This window comes from Typopeltis vanoorti, chromosome 5 (assembly GCF_054136105.1).
Source record: "Typopeltis vanoorti isolate ZY-2024b chromosome 5, IOZ_Tvanoo_1.0, whole genome shotgun sequence".
In the NCBI taxonomy this organism is placed as follows: domain Eukaryota; kingdom Metazoa; phylum Arthropoda; class Arachnida; order Uropygi; family Thelyphonidae; genus Typopeltis; species Typopeltis vanoorti.
The window spans coordinates 53,961,822-53,982,855 of NC_143553.1; the positions used below are offsets into that span (position 1 = coordinate 53,961,822).

At 35.9% G+C, this 21,034-nt stretch overlaps 1 protein-coding gene across 1 annotated transcript in view; it reads right to left on the reverse strand.

Annotated features, from left to right (window-relative positions):
* Window positions 1–21,034, reverse strand: part of LOC150106418 (casein kinase I-like) — a 144,172-nt gene that overhangs the window by 54,006 nt on the left and 69,132 nt on the right. Inside the window, exon 5 of the mRNA XM_090392435.1 lies at window positions 2,530–2,669. Coding sequence (XP_090248561.1) covers window positions 2,530–2,669 — 140 coding nt within the window. The remainder of the gene's footprint in view (window positions 1–2,529; window positions 2,670–21,034) is intronic.

Below are 21,034 nucleotides of genomic sequence, written 5' to 3' on the forward strand. Positions count from 1 at the left end.
GTCAGTCCTCTGCTGCATCCCCTAAGGGCAGTATTCGTGACCGTAATCTATGTGTGTTCACAGGGCCGGTTTGCCTGCTTGTGGGAGGAAAAACCCAGATAAACTGGGGAGAAAAATCCTGCTTTCCACACCCAAGACTGGCTAACTTGGCTATGCCTGAGAAAGATCCTTAAGCTCGTCATGTTGGTGATGGGAATCAAACCCAGGACACTCCTTTCCCAGCCATATGGTTGTGAAGTGCATAGCCACTAGGCTAACTGCACGGACTCAAAGTAAATGTCATAATAAATAATATATTTAAGCCATCCCTAATACAAAAACACACTAGAATCAGCCTACATAATGTCTTGTCAGAACCAATTCTATTATATGGAAGTGAAACATGGACCATAAAAAGAAAAGATGATAAACGAATTCAAACAGCAGAAATGAAATTTCTCAGAAAAACAGCTGGATATACCAAGTGGGACCATAAAACAAATGAAAAAAATTTACAATCCCTGAATATAAAGCCGATTAATTACTACATAAGACAGCCTAAACAAAAATGGATAGAACATTTAAATTGAATGTACAACAGCAGACTACCAAAAATATTATACAAATATAAAATAAGTGGAAAAAGAAAAATCAGAAGACCAAGAGAGAGAGATGACATGAGACCGAAACAGGCCACCTGGCCTAAAATCCATGTTAAGAAGAAGACTAATTTCTCTCTTACTCCATATAAATTTATTCAGTTGACTTCTGAGCATACCTGCTTTGTTGATTCTGTTGTTTATTTCCATATTTACTTTACCATCTTGACTAAAAATCATGCCTAAGTAGCTGAAATGTTTTACTTGTTCTATAGGTTCTCCGTTCACAATGCAGTTGATGTTTTCAATGTTTTTTACCTATTTTCATTGTCTTTATCTTGTTATTGCTGACCTTCATACCAAATCTATTATAACAGTTATTCAATTTAGTCAGGGAATCTTGCAGACTTATAGCAGATTTATTTAGAAGTACAACATCATCTGCATAAAGTCAAGAGCTGAGATTAACATCTCCAATTTTGATATTAGGTTTAATACCACTTTCCTTCATAATGTGATCCATATAGATAATGATTAACAGATGGGATAATGTACATCCTTGTCTGACACCAGATTTAACATTAAACAATCTTCCTTTTATTCATCCTTCCTCCTTAATTCTGTACTATCATATTTCAGTAATAAACCAACAATTTTCACTAGCTTCTTACATCAATCCTCTCACCATACTATATTTACCACTACTTAAATCATTAGTTCCAACAAGTACTACCATTTCTTTTACTTTTCTTTTCTGTTTCTCTATTACATTTATCACATCTTTAAATTTTTGTCCCAGGGAAGCTCAAAGTAGTGACTCTGTCAGCAAGCGTAAATTTCATGATCAAATCGCCATACCATATTACTTCTTTTTTTATTATATTATAATTGACTTACATAGTTATTATGATTATTCTTACCTACTTCATTGCTTTCCTGCCTTTCTTGTTCTGAGTATTATTATTCTAAGTTTCTCTAAACATTTTCTTGACTTTTTTCTAATTCTTTGGTTAATTGTCTTATAATTGGTTTTGATCTGGATATTTCCAATATGAAGTTATTCTCACTTACATCCTCATCAATGGTGCTGCAATAATTCTCAGATAGATAAATTGAACATTACGGGATGCACCTGTCAGCAATAATTTTCAAGCAGGCTGTGGCAACCAGATGTACATGATATCAGAGGATCTAACACATGTGAAGAAAACACTTTCCATCATCACCAACACCTGAGGTGCTGCTGCCACCTAAACACAATGAGACCAATGGGTTCATGTTAATGTCACTACCCTGGTATTCATTGGCCTGGCAGATCTTTCATCCTTCCACAAATATACGGTATGGTGGTTCTTTGACTGCTCTATATGTACTTGCTTGCTTTTTGCTGTTTTATACACTGAGATGGTCTGCTGACATATGTCTTTGTAGATCACTGCTGTGCTATGCTTCATTTGAATGCTTGACTACTCTGAATCTTCCATTGGCCTCTTATACCAAAAAGCTGTGATCAGCCACGAGGCTGTGAGTGTTGATCCATTCTCAATACATTTTGAGCAACCCAGCAGTTTAATGCTATGTTGGCAAAGCTGGAACTATCTATCATATCATGACAAAATCATTTAGGCAAAGTTAGTGGCTACTAACATGTTGAACTACAAATACATTCAGATACAAACACATACAATCCCTCAATAACTCTCTACCTGCTTTATATGATCTAGAACAGAAATGTGACAACACTGTCAGTGATGCAGTATGGATTCCATGAATAAGGGGAGCATAAAATAAAGTAGTCACTGAGTGTATGAATAGAATTAGTACTCACAGCGAATGAAAATAATTATGTAAGTTCAATTCACTACTACATTACTAAAATCAGAAAGAAAAATTATGTTTTCTTTTACTTACATAAGAGTTCATTATATTAATTAAAAGTACAAGTTCTCACCTTTGTTCTATTCCTAAATGAGCATTGATACTAGCATAGCGTGCTGTACCTGTAAGATTTTTATCTTCTCTATAAGGAATGTGTTGCCGAGTACGACTTTCTCTGTATTTCTTTGCCAAACCAAAGTCAATAAGGAAGAGCTAAAAAAAAATTTAAACAAAAAAGATGGTATACAAATAAGATGATGTATGTTGAACTTAAAAATTTTATCTATTATTCTAGTTATAATTTTTTAAAATTTCTTCTATAAAAATAGTTAATTTCAGTTCCAGAAAAATTATTCAAAACAAAGATTACATGAATAAAATTACTTCAAGGAAAGAGGATAAGTGGCAAAAAAGATATATGATTTAAACTATGACTTAAAGCCATATCAATCACAAGTTATTTTAATGTAATTAAAAAAAGAGGGATTAATCTTGAGAGTGACCAGATGCCTCCAAAGGAAAGAGGTCTGGGTATGAAGAACACAGTGAGAAGAGTGAAACATGTGAAAACTGAATCAAGTATCACTGTACTTGATAAGTGAGTGAGTGTGTGGGTGCGTGCATGCAGAGGAGGGAGGAATGAACCTGCAAAAGAAAGGAATTAAAACAAAATTTATTGCATATATGTTTTCAGCATAAAATGTTTAAAAGAAAAGATGCTATGTATTACAAACAAAACTGAATAAGGGAGAGTTGACTTTACTTGCAGGCTCTGTATTACTGAATACATAGTTTCTTATGATCTTTACTATATGTTTCAAAATGGTAAGTATGGAATATATGAAGCATGGAATCTTTCTTAAAATTTTAAAAATCAGTCAAATCAAATTAGTAATTTTATTAAAAATGGTGTCAAATGAAAGTGAATGTGGAACTGCCCAAAAGGAGATGTCATGCTCTTCAGTAGTTGATGTGGGCAGAAGTTACAGACAATGCAATCATCACTGCTTTCCATTATTTAATGGCTGTCAGGATGGAACAATTACTTTTTCCTTCCCATAATCCACAAGTGAAATGTTATGAATAAAATATTTTTTCACATAATCTATTTTTATTTTTGTTTGTGATGACCACTTTCAATTAACAAACAAAAGAAGGCTATACATATGGAAATATTCACAAAACAGCACAGAAAATATTACTAGAAATCAAATTGATTATATTCTAATCAATAAAAGATTTAGAAGCAGAGTCTTTAATGAAAAAAAAAAAATACTACATCCATGATTTTCAGATTAAAAACTTGCCAAAAGCATCTCTGATCAAAATGAAAAAGCATTTGTAATACTATGGCAAAGTGAAAACTGGACTCAACCAGAATATATAAAAAAAACAAGACACAAATGAGTGATGATATATTAGAGTTATATGAAAGAAGAAAACCAAGCCACAGGCAAAGACAAATACCATGAAATTAATATTAATATAGGGAACAAGATGAAAGAAGCAAAATTAAAGAAATAGCTTGAAGAAAACTGTCAGAAAATATAAAGTACACAAAAAGCATTGACGCTTTTAATTTTTTATAAAAACTAAAGGAAATTATTAGTACTGATAAAAAGAGAATAGGCATCAACATAATGAATGAAAATGGCAGACTGACAGCAAGCATGAGCGTGTTTTTACATGGAGGAATATATCTAACAAAAGCATCTAAGAATCTGTTATAAATGAGGCAGCTATTTTTGCCTTTTTTCTTCCTCCTCCAAGAGGAGATAGATGTGAGCTCTCACATATTTTTATGTGAATAGTTTGAAAGCTCTGAATAAAAAGGGTACATATATAGAATAAGGCAGATGATTATGATAAACTGAAAAGTAGCTTGAAGCAGTGCCTCAGCAGAAAATAGTTATATTTGATGGCATCTCCCAGTTTTAGCAATACAAATGCAGAGATGGAACTACATCGAAGGACAGAGGTGGTGAAATGGAATAATAAAGTTACTGCAATTAGGAGAAAAAATTTTATAAAAGTTAAATGGATAAATAATACTTTAAAGAAGTAAGAGCTGCATAAAAATAATATTTCATGGATCTAATAATGGGAAAGGAAGATGCCCAGATTCATTATAAAAAGTAGACTAGAAGAATGACAGCTATGATGAGATGAAGTCTGAAAGAAATCCAAAAGAAACTTTTTGCTGTGTGGCAAGTAAAAAAAGGAAAAATGACCATAGAAGAATACTCCCAGTGAATGTCAAAGGTAGTAAAATGTCTGATATTTCAGAAACAGCTGAGTTGTGCAATATCACTTTAGTAAGGTATACCTCCTAGTTTTAGCAATACAAGTGCAGAGATGGAACTACATCATAGGAAAGAGGTGGTGAAATGGAAGTAATAAAGCTAATGCAAGAACTTGATTCATATAGAGCAGTGCTAATTCAAAAATTAGAAGTGTCTCTGATGCTTCTAATTTTGGTTATTCAACTTGTTTTAACACATGCACAATTTCCTAATGAGTACAAGAAGGGTAAGCTAATTCCATCATACAAGGGCAGAGCTAAGACAGAAGCAATCAATTATAGACCAGTCAGCATCTCTGAAGTGGTTATTAACATGTTGGAGAGGCTAATTAGGATCTCCATCTAGGGACAGGCAGATAGCACTTTAATACTCTATAGCACACATGCATTGAAATTTGCTCATGTTTTATGATACAGTGCTACAAAGTTGGATAAGGAGAAATCAATATAACATAATATTTTTGGGATTTGTGAAGGCATTTGAGAGGATTCTATTGTGATACAAACTCAAAGGGATAGGTATGCAAAATAAATCTATGACATGGATAGAAGTGGATAAATGACAGATATCAAAGAATAAAATGTATGAAGGGGTGCTTAAGGGTCAAAGCTGTATAACTGAGAGAAGACCTCCACATAGCCTTTAAAGGAATGCGGAGAACCGACCAGGGCTTCTGACCTAATGTCCAATCCTCACCTTCTCATGGTGCACCCTGTTGGGTATCTACTTTGATACTGAACGAACGAGGATGGGCTGGCAATTTGGGATTTAGCCGACCAAATTGTATTCTTATTGGTTAAACCAAAATAAAAAATGATGGTACAACATGACAAAATTTCATGCCGGCTGGGGCGTCGCCCGGTTAAACAAGGCCCCCGTTGTTTTCGCCAGGGAACCAGGGCGAACAGCGAAAAGTCAGCTACTGGAACAAATCTGAAAACAAACCCCAACTCAACATCACCAGAGTTAAAGATCGGTACTATCAATATAAGAAGCTTGAATGGCAAAGAAATGGAGCTAGCTGAGGAATTAGATAAGTACCAGAACGACATAATAGGGGTGACTGAAACAAAAAAGACCAAAACTGGTGAGATCTTTCTGAGCAATAAATACAAAATGTTATATTCAGGCAATAACAATCAAGGAAAAGAAGGAGTAGCCATAGTATTCAACACAAAATACGAGGCTAATCTTCTTGAATGGCAGTCAGTCTCAAGTAGAGTAATGTGGGCAAATATGAGAATGGGTAACTGGACAATGAGACTTATTTGTGCCTATGGTCCCACAGAAGGTTCTACTAAGGTAGAAGTGGAGGAATTTTTTGAGGCTTTAGAAAAAGCAACTGACACAATGAAAAAGGAAAAGTTGGTCCTTGTTGGGGATCTAAATAGTAGAGTAGGAAATGATTGTGAGACATACAAAAATATTTTGGGAAAATTTGGAGAAAAGAGCAAAGCTAATAATAATGGCAAATATCTGTTGGATTTCTGCTCAGGACATGGACTGGTTATTACTAACACCATGTTCCAACATAAAAATGTGCACAAATTCACATGGAGAGAAGAGGCTAGGAATAAGAAAAGTCTCATTGACTATGTTATTGTTGATAGTGATGTTTTCTCCCTGGTGCAGGACACCAGAGTGTACAGAGGATTTGAAATTGGAAGTGATCACTATTTAGTCTTGAGCAGGATAAAATTGAATTTCATATTGAAAAGAATAACATGTAAGAAAGTTTTAAAGCGAATAAAAGTTGAGCAGCTCTCAGATGTGAACTGTAGACTAAAATACAGAAATATTATTGAAAAGAAAATGAAAGAGTTTGAGAACAGGAATCAAACCTTGGAGATTCAGTGGCAAACTCTGAAGGAAACATTGATTGATTCTGCCAGAGAGGCATGTGGTGAGGTTGTGTGCAAAGATAAAAAAATCAGAACTCCCTGGTGGACACAGGAAGTTAAAGAGGCAGTGAAGGAAAAGAAGAAAGCATATCAAAAGTTCCTGGCAAATAAGTCAGCTTTTACTCTTACAGAATACAGAGACAAATGTAAGAAAGCTAAACAGTGTGTAAAACTAGCTAAACAAAAGTCATGGGAGGACTTTGGCAAGAATATAGAAAATAAATATCAAGAAGGTGGCAAAATATTCTGGAGGTTGTTGAAGAAGCTTAGGAATGGAGGAAAGAGTGCTGTAAAAGGAATTAGAGATGATAAAGGTGAAATGAAAACAGGAGAAAAAGATATCCTTGAAGTATGGAGTAATTACTTTGAAAAACTGCTAAATGAAACAAGCAGTGATGACAGCACAGTGATAAAAAACACTGACCAGGCATGCAGTCAGGAATACATATCCATACTTGAAGTAGAAAAAGCCATCAAAGGCTTGAAATGTGGAAAGGCAGCAGGAGTAGATGATATTCGACCAGAAATGCTGAAGTATGGTGGTATAAGAGTCTTACAGTGTCTGCACTGCATAGTTCAGAAAGCCTGGACAGAGGGACGAATTCCCGATGATTGGAGTAGAGCTCTCATAGTACCCATATATAAAAAGGGAAATAAAACTGAATGTGAGAATTAGAGAGGTATTTCCCTACTGAGTGTTCCTGGCAAGATCTATGCAAGTATACTTGAGAAACGGTTGAGAAGAATTGTGGAAGAAAAGCTTGGTGAAGAACAAGCTGGATTCAGGCCAAATAGAGGCTGTCAGGATCAGATGTTCACTTTACGACAAATAGTCGAGAAAGCATGGGAATATAACAAAGATCTGTATTTAAGTTTTGTCGATTTGGAAAAGGCATATGACAAGGTGCCAAGAGAGAAGCTATTCAATACGCTGCAGTTATATGGTGTCAATGGGGCATTATATCAAGCAATACTTAGTCTTTATTTGAGTTGTGAGTCAGCAGTTAGAATTGAAGGAAGTACAGGAAGATGGTTTAATGTTAAATCTGGTGTGAGACAAGGATGTACATTATCCCCTCTGTTATTCATTATCTATATGGATCACATTATGAAGGAATGTGGTATTAAACCTGATATCAAAATTGGAGATGTTAATGTCAGCTCTTTGCTTTATGCGGATGATGTTATACTTCTAAATAAATCCGCTACAAGTCTGCAAGATTCTCTGACTAAATTGAATAGCTGTTGTAATAGATATGGTATGAAGGTCAGCAATAAAAAGACAAAGACAATGAAAATAGGCAGAATCATTGAAAATGTCAACTGTGTTGTGAATGGAGAACCTGTGGAACAAGTAAAACATTTCAGCTACTTAGGCACAATTTTTACTGAAGATGGTAAACTAAATATAGAAATAGACAACAGAATCAGCAAAGCTGGTATCGTGGGAAGTCAATTGAATAAGTTCATATGGAATAAGAAAGAAATTAGTCGGAACACTAAATTAGCTGTATACAAGACTGTGTTCAAACCAATTTTAACTTATGGATCTGAGAGCTGGGTCAGAAGTAAAACACTTGACCAAAGACTAGAGACCGCAGATATGAGAGTCCTGAGAAAGATTAGAGGCGTGAACAGATGGCATCAATGGCAATATCATATTAAAAATGAGGATATTAGGAAAGAACTTGACATTGTCAGCATCCAGGAATGCGTTAGCAGAGCTAATCTCAGATGGTATGGTCACTTAAATAGAATGGGAGAGGAAAGATTAGCAAAACAAGTGTTCTCTGCCAGGTTGGCAGGAAAACGACCCAGAGGAAGACCAAGATATAGGTGGATTGATGCGGTACAAAGTGCCTTAGACGATAGAAATATAAGATCTGATAATGTTGGAGTCTTGACAAGTAACAGACTGATTTGGAGGAAAATTGTAGATAGGAAGTTAGTAATGATGTAATTTTTTCATGTAGCACTGTCATATCCTGTACACCCCTTGAGGGTACATGGCAGGAATTTGATGATGATGATGATGATGATAAAATGTATGAAGGGCAAAATCTAGAAGGATATCATAGAGTTCTACATTTGGACCATTGTTGCTTTCCTTATATATTAATGATAATGGGATTGGTCTGAATCATTATGTATAAAAATAATTGCAAATGACAATAGACACTGATGCCATGTTAGGAAAGGAAATAAGGACATTACAATACAGAATCCTTGCATGTTTATCTGAATAAACTGGTTCTATGAGAAAATGATAATTTCAGTTACTAAGTACAATGTTATGCATATCGAACTGATGATATAAAGCAAGATGTATTATATTAATGATAATTTGCTACAAGTGATTAGTGATGTTAGAGAAGATGTCGGTGTGAGTCATTCCATAAAAACAAAGCTAACTATATAAGCAATAACTCCCACCAACATCTCTAGCATCACTGACCACGTGTAGCAAATTACCTAGGGACTCACGTAAATAATACCTTAAATAATATAGAGGAAATATGCAATAGTAAAATCAACATTCATGAAAAATATCATATAATAACAAACTGATTCCAGAAAGAAGAATCAAAACATTGAAATTGCTTAAGGGTCAAAGCTGTATAACTGAGAGGAGACCTCCACATAGCCTTAAAAAGAATGCAGAGAACCAACCTGATCTTCTGACCTAATATCCAATCCTCACCTTCTCGTGGTGCACCCTGGTCGGTATCTACCTGGATACTGAACGAACAAGGATGGGCTGGCAATTTGGGATTTAGCCGACCAAATTATATTCTTATTGGTTAAACCAAAATAAAAAATGATGGTACAACATGACAATTTTATGCCGGCTGGGGCGTCGCACGGTTAAACAAGGCCCCTGCTGTCTTTGCCAGGGAACCAAGGAAACAGCGAAAAGTCTGCTACTGGAACACATCTGAAAACAAACCCCAACTTAACATAACCAGATTTAAAGATCAGTACTATCAATATAAGAAGCCTGAATGGCAAAGAAATGGAGCTAGCTGAGGAATTAGATAAGTATTAGATCGACATAATAGGGGTGACTGAAACAAAAAAGACAAAACTGGTGAGATCTTTCTGAGCAATAAATACAAAATGTTATATTCAAGCAATGACAATCAAGGAAAAGAAGGAGTAGCCATAATATTCAACACAAAATACGAGGCTAATCTTTTTGAATGGCAGGCAGTCTCAAGTAGAGTGATGTGGACAAATATGAGAATGGGGAACTGGACAATGAGACTTATTTGTGCCTATAGTCCCACAGAAGGTTCTACTAAGGTAGAAGTGGAGAAATTTTTTGAGGCTTTAGAAAAAGCAACTGACACAATGAAAAAGTAAAAGTTGGTCCTTGTTGGGGATCTAAATAGCAGAGTAGGAAATGATTGTCAGACATACAAAAATATATTGGGAAAATTTGGAGAAAAGAGTAAAGCTAATAATAATGGCAAACACCTGTTGGATTTCTGCAGAGGACATGGACTGGTTATTACTAACATCATGTTCCAAAATAAAAATATGCACAAATTCACATGGAGAGAAGAGGCAAGAAATAAGAAAAGTCATTGACTATGTTATTGTTGATAGTGATGTTTTCTCCCTAGTGCAGGACACCAGAGTTTACAGAGGAGTTGAAATTGGAAGTGATCACTATTTAGTCTTGAGCAGGATAAAATTGAATTTCATATCGAAAAGAATAAAATGTGAGAAAGTTTTAAAGCGAATAAAAGTTGAGCAGCTCTCAGATGTGAACTGTAGACTAACATATACAAAGATTATTGAAGAAAAAATGAAAGAGTTTGAAAACAGCAACCAAACCTTGGAGATTCAATGGCAAGCCTTGAAGAAAACCCGGATTGATTCAGCCAGAGAGGAATGTGGTGTGGTTCTCTGCAAGGATAGAAAAATCAGGACTCCATGGTGGACACAGAAAGTCAAAAGCGGCAGTGAAGGAAAAGAAGAAAGTCTATCAAAAGTTCATGGCAAATAAGTCAGCTTTTGCTCTTAGAGAATACAGAGACAAATGTAAGAAAGCTAAACACTGTGTAAAACTAGCTAAACAAAAGTCATGGGAGGACTTTGGCAAGAACATAGAAAATAAATATCAAGAAGGTGGCAAAATATTCTGGAGGTTGTTGAAGAAGCTTAGAAATGGAGGAAAGAGTGCTGTAAAAGGGCTTAGAGATGATAAAGGTGACATGAAAACGGGAGAAAAAGATATCCTTGAGGTATGGAGTAATTACTTTTGAAAAATTACTAAATGAAACAAGCAGTGATAGCACAGTAGTAAAAAACACTCAACAGGCATACAGTCAGGAATACATATCCATACTTGAAGTAGAAAAAGCTATCAAAGGTTTGAAATGTGGAAAGGCAGGAGTAAATGACGTTCGACCAAAAATGCTGAAGTATGGTGGTATAAAAGTCTTACAGTGGCTGCACTGCATAGTTCAAAAGTCCAGGACAGAGGGACGAATTCTTGATGATTGGAGTAGAACTCTCATAGTGCCCATATATAAAAAGGGAAATAAAACTGAATGTGAGAATTACAGGGGTATTTCCCTACTGAGTGTGCCTGGGAAGATTTATGCAAGCATACTTGAGAAACAATTGAGAAGAATTGTGGAAGAAAGGCTTGGTGAAGAACAAGCTGAATTCAGGCCAAATAAAGGCTGTCAGGATCAGATCTTCACTTTATGACAAACAGTTGAAAAATCATGGGAATATAACAAAGATTTGTATTTAAGTTTTGTTGATCTAGAAAAGGCATATGACACGGTGCCAAGGGAGAAGCAATTCAATACGCTACAATTATATGGTGTCACTGGAGCATTATATCAAGCAATACTTAGTCTTTATTTGAGTTGTATGTCAGCAGTCAGAATTGAAGGAAGTACAGGAAGATGGTTTAATGTTAAATCTGGTGTCAGACAGGGATGTACATTATCCCCTTTGTTATTCAATATCTATATGGATCACATTATGAAGGCAATTGGTATTAAACCTGATATCAAAATTGGAGATGTTAATGTCTGCTCTCTGCTTTATGCGGATGATGTTATACTTCTAAATAAATCTGCTACAAGTCTGCAAGATTCCCTGACTAAATTGAATAACTGTTGTACTAGATATGGTATGAAGGTCAGCAATAAAAAGACAAACACAATGAAAATAGACAGAATCATTGAAAATGTCAACTGTGCTGTGAATGGAGAACCTGTGGAACAAGTAAAACATTTCAACTACTTAGGCACGATTTTTAGTGAAGATGGTAAATTAAATAGGGAAATAGACAACAGATATGGTAGGAAGTCAATTGAATAAATTCATATAGAATAAGGGAGAAATTAGTCAGAACACTAAATTAGCTGTATACAAGACAGTGTTCAAACCAGTTTTAAGTTATGGATCTGAGAACTGGGTCAGAAGTAAAACTCTTGAACAAAGACTAGCGACCGCAGATATGAGAGTCCTGAGAAAGATTAGAGGCATGAACAGATGGCATCAATGGCAATATCATATTAAAAATGAGGATATTAGGAAAGAACTTGACATTGTCAGAATCCAGGAATGCGTTAGCAGAGCTAACCCCAGGTGGTATGCTCAGTTAAACAGAATGGGCGAGGAAAGATAAGCCAAACAAGTGTTCTCTGCCAGGTTGGCAGGAAAACGACCCAGAGAAGACCAAGATATAGGTGGATTGATACGGTACAATGTGCCTTAGACGATAGAAATATAAGATCTGATAATGTTGGAGTTTTGACAAATAACAGGCTGATTTGGAGGAAAATTGTGGATAGGAAGTTACTAATGACGTAAATTTTTCATGTAGTACTATCATATCGTGTACACTCCTTGAGGGTACATGGCAGGAATTTGATGATGATGATGATGATGGAGAAATTATATTCTTGGTTTCATCATTTATCCAAGTGTAAGCAAACAGAGTTTGCACATGAAGTAACATCAACTGGGCTACTTGTATATAGAGGCTAATGACTTCACATCAATTGCCTTAGTATCCCACAATGCAACATGCATCTGTACAGACATGCATAGCCTTATGAGAAGGGCCACTACCCAGACCGGTTTTGACATTTATTGAGTTGAAAAATTAAGGATTGCTCATCAAAAGCCAAGACTTAGTCAGTATAGAGGTGAAAGAGAGGCTGATAGTATTGGGAAAAAGAAAAGACAGATAGATAGTATGAGAGACAGAGAAAAGGCCTTAGCTCTTTTATATCATCATATAGCCAAATACTATCCATTTTCCCTTTTTCAGCAATCTCATATAGATAAACAACTAAAAGACCCATTGAAACTAAAGTGCAAAGATGACTAATACCCAGGTGGTTGGCCTTATCTGAGTTAACCACCTTGAATTGGCCTTCTCTGCCTGCGATTGCTCTCCAGTCATCCATGCAATTGATTATAAGAGACTACATTGAATTAAGAGGATGGAACCATTCAAAAACCTTTCATAGCAAAAACAGACAAAATTTTATCTCCCCCTGGTAAATATTGCATAATGTGGTGGTCTACACCACATAGCCAAAAATTTGATATCTCCTAGAATGCTTCTTTTCTGAATACAAAAATCTTCTGACTGAACAATAAAATTTCCCCAATACAATATTATAAAGCATTTGGATGTCATATTGCTAGTTTTCAAATCCATGTTTGATTTTAATCCTCCATAAATGGTGTTTGAATTCATTAATTATAAAAATCAAAATTCTCTTCCTATTGCTGATAGGTAGTGAGTTTGCAACTAGGAATGTTCTTTCAGAACTTATTGATTGATATAAATTAAACTATAAATTAAAGGGGTGCTTAAGGCTCAAAGCTGTATAACTGAGAGGAGACCTCCACATAGCCTTTAAAGGAATGCGGAGAACTGACCAGGGCTTCTAACCTAATGTCCAATCCTCACCTTCTCGTGGTGCATCCTGTTGGGTATCTACTTTGATACTGAACGAACGAGGATGGGCTGGCAATTTGGGATTTAGCCGACCAAATTGCATTCTTATTGGTTAAACCAAAATAAAAAATGATGGTACAACATGACAAAATTTCATGCAGGCTGAGGCATCGCCCAGTTAAACAAGGCCCCCGTTGTTTTCGCCAAGGAACCAGGGCGAACAGCGAAAAGTCAGCTACTGGAACAAATCTGAAAACAAACCCCAACTCAACATCACCAGAGTTAAAGATCGGTACTATCAATATAAGAAGCTTGAATGGCAAAGAAATGGAGCTAGCTGAGGAATTAGATAAGTACTAGATCGACATAATAGGGGTGACTGAAACAAAAAAGACAAAAACTGGTGAGAGCTTTCTGAGCAATAAATACAAAATGTTATATTCAGGCAATGACAATCAAGGAAAAGAAGGAGTAGCCATAATATTCAACACAAAATACACGGCTAATCTTCTTGAATGGCAGTCAGTCTCAAGTAGAGTAATGTGGGCAAATATGAGAATGGGGAACTGGACAATGAGACTTATTTGTGCCTATGGTCCCACAGAAGGTTCTACTAAGGTAGAAGTGGAGAAATTTTTTGACGCTTTAGAAAAAGCAACTGACACAATGAAAAAGGAAAAGTTGGTCCTTGTTGGGGATCTAAATAGCAGAGTAGGAAATGATTGTGAGACATACAAAAATATTTTGGGAAAATTTAGAGAAAAGAGCAAAGCTAATAATAATGACAAATATCTGTGGGATTTCTGCTCAGGACATGGACTGGTTATTACTAACACCATGTTCCAACATAAAATGTGCACAAATTCACATGGAGAGAAGAGGCTAGGAATAAGAAAAAGTCTCATTGACTATGTTATTGTTGATAGTGATGTTTTCTCCCTGGTGCAGGACACCAGAGTGTACAGAGAATTTGAAATTGGAAGTGATCACTATTTAGTCTTGAGCAGGATAAAAGTGAATTTCATATTGAAAAGAATAACATGTAAGAAAGTTTTAAAGCGAATAAAAGTTGAGCAGCTCTCAGATGTGAACTGTAGACTAAAATACAAAAATATTATTCAAGCAAAAATGAAAGAGTTTGAGAACAGGAATCAAACCTTGGAGATTCAGTGGCAAACTCTGAAGAAAACATTGATTGATTCTGCCAGAGAGGCATGTGGTGAGGTTGTGTGCAAGGATAAAAAAATCAGAACTCCCTGGTGGACACAGGAAGTTAAAGAGGCAGTGAAGGAAAAGAAGAAAGCATATCAAAAGTTCCTGGCAAATAAGTCAGCTTTTACTCTTAGAGAATACAGAGACAAATGTAAGAAAGTTAAACAGTGTGTAAAACTAGCTAAACAAAAGTCATGGGAGGACTTTGGCAAGAATATAGAAAATAAATATCAAGAAGGTGACAAAATATTCTGGAGGTTGTTGAAGAAGCTTAGGAATGGAGGAAAGAGTGCTGTAAAAGGAATTAGAGATGATAAAGGTGAAATGAAAACAGGAGAAAAAGATATCCTTGAAGTATGGAGTAATTACTTTGAAAAACTGCTAAATGAAACAAGCAGTGATGACAGCACAGTGATAAAAAACACTGACCAGGTATGCAGTCAGGAATATATATCCATACTTGAAGTAGAAAAAGCCATCAAAGGCTTGAAATGTGGAAAGGCAGCAGGAGTAGATGATATTCGACCAGAAAAGCTGAAGTATGGTGGTATAAAAGTCTTACAGTGGCTGCACTGCATCGTTCAGAAAGCCTGGACAGAGGGATGAATTCCCGATGATTGGAGTAGAGCTCTCATAGTACCCATATATAAAAAGGGAAATAAAACTGAATGTGAGAATTACAGAGCTATTTCCCTACTGAGTGTTCCTGGCAAGATCTATGCAAGTATACTTGAGAAACGGTTGAGAAGAATTGTGGAAGAAAAGCTTGGTGGTGAAGAACAAGCTGGATTCAGGCCAAACAGAGGCTGTCAGGATCACATTTTCACTTTACGACAAATAGTCGAGAAAGCATGGGAATATAACAAAGATCTGTATTTAAGCTTTGTCGATTTGGAAAAGGCATATGATAAGGTGCCAAGAGAGAAGCTATTCAATATGCTGCAGTTATATGGTGTCAATTTGGCATTTTATCAAGCAATACTTAATCTTTATTTGAGTTGTAAGTCAGCAGTTAGAATTGAAGGAAGTACAGGAAGATGGTTTAATGTAAAATCTGGTGTGAGACAAGGATGTACATTATCCCCTCTGTAATTTATTATATATATGGATCACATTATGAATTAAAGTGGTATTAAACCTGATATTAAAATTGGATATGTTAATGTCAGCTCTTTGCTTTATGCGGATGATGTTATACTTCTAAATAAACCCGCTACAAGTCTGCAAGATTCTCTGACTAAATTGAATAGTTGTTGTAATAGATATGGTATGAAGGTCAGCAATAAAAAGAGAAAGATAACGAAAATAGGCAGAATCAATGAAAATGTCAACTGTGTTGTGAATGGAGAACCTGTGGAACAAGTAAAACATTTCAGCTACTTAGGCACGATTTTTACTGAAGATGGTAAATTAAATATAGAAATAGACAACAGAATCAGCAAAGCTGGTATGGTAAGAAGTCAATTGAATAAATTCATATGGAATAAGAGAGAAATTATTCGGAACACTAAATTAGCTGTATACAAGACAGTGTTCAAACTAGTTTTAACTTATGGATCTGAGAGCTGGGTCAGAAGTAAAACACTTGACCAAAGACTAGAGACCGCAGATATGAGAGTCCTGAGAAAGATTAGAGGCGTGAACAGATGGCATCAATGGCAACATCATATTAAAAATGAGGATATTAGGAAAGAACTTGTCAGCATCCAGGAATGCATTAGCAGAGCTAATCTCAGGTGGTATGGTCACTTATATAGAATGGGAGAGGAAAGATTAGCAAAATAAGTGTTCTCTGCCAGGTTGGCAGGAAAACGACCCAGAGGAAGACCAAGATATAGGTGGATTGATACGGTACAAAGTGCCTTAGATGACAAAAATATAAGATCTGATAATGTTGAAGTCTTGACAAGTAACAGACTGATTTGGAGGAAAATTGTAGATAGGAAGTTAGTAATGATGTAATTTTTTCATGTAGTACTGTCATATCCTGTACACCCCTTGAGGGTACATGGCAGGAATTTGATGATGATGATGATAAATTAAACTTGCCAAGAAATTATATTCTTGTTTAATTCTTTATCCAAGAATCTTCATGACTAGGCTGCTTGTATATAGAGGCTAATGACTTCACATTAATTCCCTTAGTATCCTAAGGCATTTAATGGGAAGTCATTAGCCTCTATATGCAAGTAGTGAAAGGGTGTAACACCCTATTATTAAAATACTCTGGGTTAGAACCTATTTGTCGAACGTTTTTTCACTTGGTAATAAATTAAATTGAAGATACTACTATGCGAAATATATGACCTCTGCATTACTTCAGCCTTGGAATCTCTGCTGGGTCTGGCTACCAGATCCGAGAGAGAGAGAGAGAGAGATGCAGGGCAAGAGGGCAGATGTAAAATGCATGTTCTACTGTTTCCAATCGGTAACACATGTCACAGATTGGATCTCCAATGTTTAAGTATCTCCATTTGATGGTACTGACTGGAAGGTGACCATATGCAATTCTCCAAGCAAGATCCCTCATGTTAGGGTGTTCTTGTAACTTCAATAAGTTATGAAACAAAGTGCTGTTGTCAGTATCCAAGTGCAGAAGTTTGTGTCAAAAGAGATTAAAGATTTCTTTATACCAAATTTTACTTCTTTTTTTTTTTTTTTAAATGGAAAGAATGCTAGAGCATTGTAGCAGTCTTAAGAATGGCGTAGTATTCAAGAACAATCTCAGCTTTTGGACCTTTATAGTCATTTCCTCCAATTTTACTTCAAAAAACCAAGATTATGGTTTTTTAAAATTGTACTGCTATTTAAGCAGTACAATTTTAAAAAACTTAAAAAAATTAAAAAATTTAAGACTGGAAGCCCAAATATTTCATGCTTCTTCGATAGTTGAAGAAATTCCTTTATTTAACTTCTTAGTATTGACTGGACTAAAAAAAATTGCACAAGCTTACTATATAATTGCTTTTCTTTAGATTCTGTGATATCTGTGATATTTATTACGTACAACTGAGTAAGGAAGATTATGGTTTTGAGTACTATGGCTTTAGAAGAAAAGGAAAATGTCCCTATTTTTCAGTCTTCTAAGGTTTCAATGTTTATGTATATAATGTTCTTTCAATGTTCTTAAGCTGGTAATATTGGGTAAGTGGAGAAGGAAATTCCAAGCATAATGAGGGGTTCTCTCTTAGGGGTTAATCCAAAAGGAATGCCTCCAAGATCTCATTTTCCAAAAACTTTTCATTTTGTCTTGTCTGCATTAGCAGTTAATCCACAGATATTGCTGAATTTTTCTAAAATACCAAAAAAAGATATACATGGAATCACTATGCTTCAAAGTGCTCACTATATCATCGGCATATGCTAATACCTCATTTTCCTTAATAGTTGAAAGAACTGTTATTCCTTGCACAGTATGTCATGTATTGTCAACTTCCTATAAGAAAAGTTCAAGAACCAATGCAAAGAGCAATGGACTAAGAGGGCAACCATGCTTGACTCCTTTTTGAATTTTGACTGGGTCTGACAGGAACCTATTAACTAGGAAGCAGGTAGTTGAAGTGGCATAGGCTTCCTTGATAACAGATAGCAGCTTTTTACCTACACCAATTTGCTGGAGGACATGGAACAGAAAGGGATGCAGGACATTATCAAATGCTTGAGTAAGGTCGACTGATAGCACTGTCATCAAATGCTTTTTCGTATTAACTAAGTGGAGTAGATCACGTAGCAGAAACATTAAATTCTACTGCTCAGCCTGGAACTCCATACACCTGTGTGCTTTTAATTATGTATCTCATTCCCACTTTGAGCCTGTTATTGATAATGCGGAAAAATATCTTGTAGTAGTCAGTATTAGATAGAGAAATAGGGCTCCAGCTGTTGATTAAGGTGTAATCTCTATTAGGTTTGGGAACGAGGACGTATGACTTCCTATAAATTCACTTGGTATGTGTCCTGATGAGAGAAAAGAATTAAACAGTATAACTAGAATGGGAAGAATAAAATCTCAGGCCCTGTGGTAAAGTTCTATCCCTAGACCATCAGGTCTTGGGGATTTTCTTGTCTGGCATTCTTTATAGGCTGTGGTAATTTTCAGATCCTGTAATGGGTTCATCTTGAATATGAACAGGAAAGCCATTAATGTTCCAAGAGTTATAATTTCCCACAATACTATTGTCTTCAAACAGATTTCTGTAGTGTTTTTGAGAGGAGTCAAGGATGTCTTGAGTGGTGTACATGTCTTCACCATCAATGCAGATTTGAGTTATAGTTCTTTCTTTGCAGAATGCTGTATTCTTATCTTTCAAAATTTCTTTCTTCTACTTGTTTCTGCCTTTCCACTTCTGTCTCTATATTAGTGTTTCTAATGATGTTGCTACATTCTATACCATTGCGTTAGTTTGCTACAAACCAGCTTCTCTCTTTATACAGGTCTTTCAACTTTTTTCTTTTGAGAAAAGCCTGTTGCTTTCCCCATTCAATCATATTGTTTTACTGCTTGTTTGAATTTTAATCATATATCCCAGTTGCAGGTAACATTATTCAATTTGAACAGAGGGTCTGGAATTTGAAAAGATCAACAGAAAATTTGGTGGATGTCTCTATGGTCCAGAACTGATCTCTACTTGTTCCATGCAGTGGAATTTAAGTAGAAGTGGATTATGATTTGACATGTTGATGTCAAGATGTTTTATCTGAATTATCCTATTTATAAGGGAAGAGATATAGATTTGATCAAGAAGGGTATCAATACTTGATTCATGTAAGTGTAAGCCTGAAAATTAGGATTGCAAATCCTCCATATGTCTACTAGTTGAGTATTGTCAAAACATGTTTTTAACTGTGCCAATCCCACTTTTCCACTCCTGGAGTGTCCTCTTATTGTCTAATATGGGGTTTTCAATACAATTCCAGCCTCCAGCTGGAATACACGGTACCCACAGTGGGTACCGTGTATATATATATATATATATACAGGGTGTTCGGGATAAATTTGACATATTTATAATTAATTATATTTTTCCGTAAGTTACATGTATTAACACACACTTCTCTTCATTTAAAAGTTTGGACCCTTCTTCATTCATATACAAGATGTCAGAAAGGATGGATAGCTGGAACCCACCTGAATCATGGAAGAGAATAACTTGTATCATGATGATTCGTGCCCGCCATCAAAATAAGAATATTACGACTGCTGCCCAATGCTCCCTGAATACAGTAAAAACAATCAGGCATGAACTAGAGACTTGCAATGGTGACTACGAGGATGTAGCAAGAAGAAAGATCCCTAGCAGACGATCTGATTGCGTTCGTACAGCAGAATTCCTCGCAAATCTGCAGGAACAGGTGTTGAAGAACCCTGGCATTGGAATTCGGGCTTTGTTCGTGGAGTTGCTAACTGTAGTCAAGCCCTGGATAACAAGGGTAGCCAATGGTAGGCCGTATGTATGGCAGCAGGATTCGGCCCCTTGCCACACCTCTGGGAAAAGTCAAAAATGGTTGTCTGAAAATTTCTACGACTTCACCAGTCCAAATGTTTGGCCTCCAAACTCCCCAGACCTTAACCCCATGGATTATTTTGTATGGGGCGCAGTTGAAAAAGACACCAATCGCACTTCCAGTAATACAAAAGCCCAGTTAATGGATAAAATTAAAACAGTTTTTGCGGCCCTTCCCAGGGAGACTGTAGCATCAGCTTGTTCGAGGTTCCGAAGCAGAATTGAAGCTGTGATCGATGCTAATGGTGGTTATTTTGAGTAAATCTTGTTGATAGTATTGTAATTAACTCTGCCTGTAATGTTTTTTTGTCAATTCATTAAATTTAATAAATACAAAGAAGATTTTCTTTTTCCTTACGAAACTGTCAAATTTATCCCGAACACCCTGTGTGTATATATATATATATATATATATATATACACGGTACCCACTACATCTTAGCAGCTGGAGGCTGGAATTGTATTGAAAACCCCATATTAGACAATATATATGGCTCCAATTCCTGGAAGAATTTTTGTCTGTTCCATGGGATGGAACATAAAACATTTATAAACCTCATTACACATCCACAGTATTTCCAGTCTACTGTCAAGATTCTCTCTTCTGCATACCTTTGGATATTACAGAATGGCCCAAGGAGGGGGAAGGGCAAGAATAAGAATTCCTACTCCCGCTCTGTTAAATCTTCCAAAGCTCCAATAAGAAAGAAGTGGA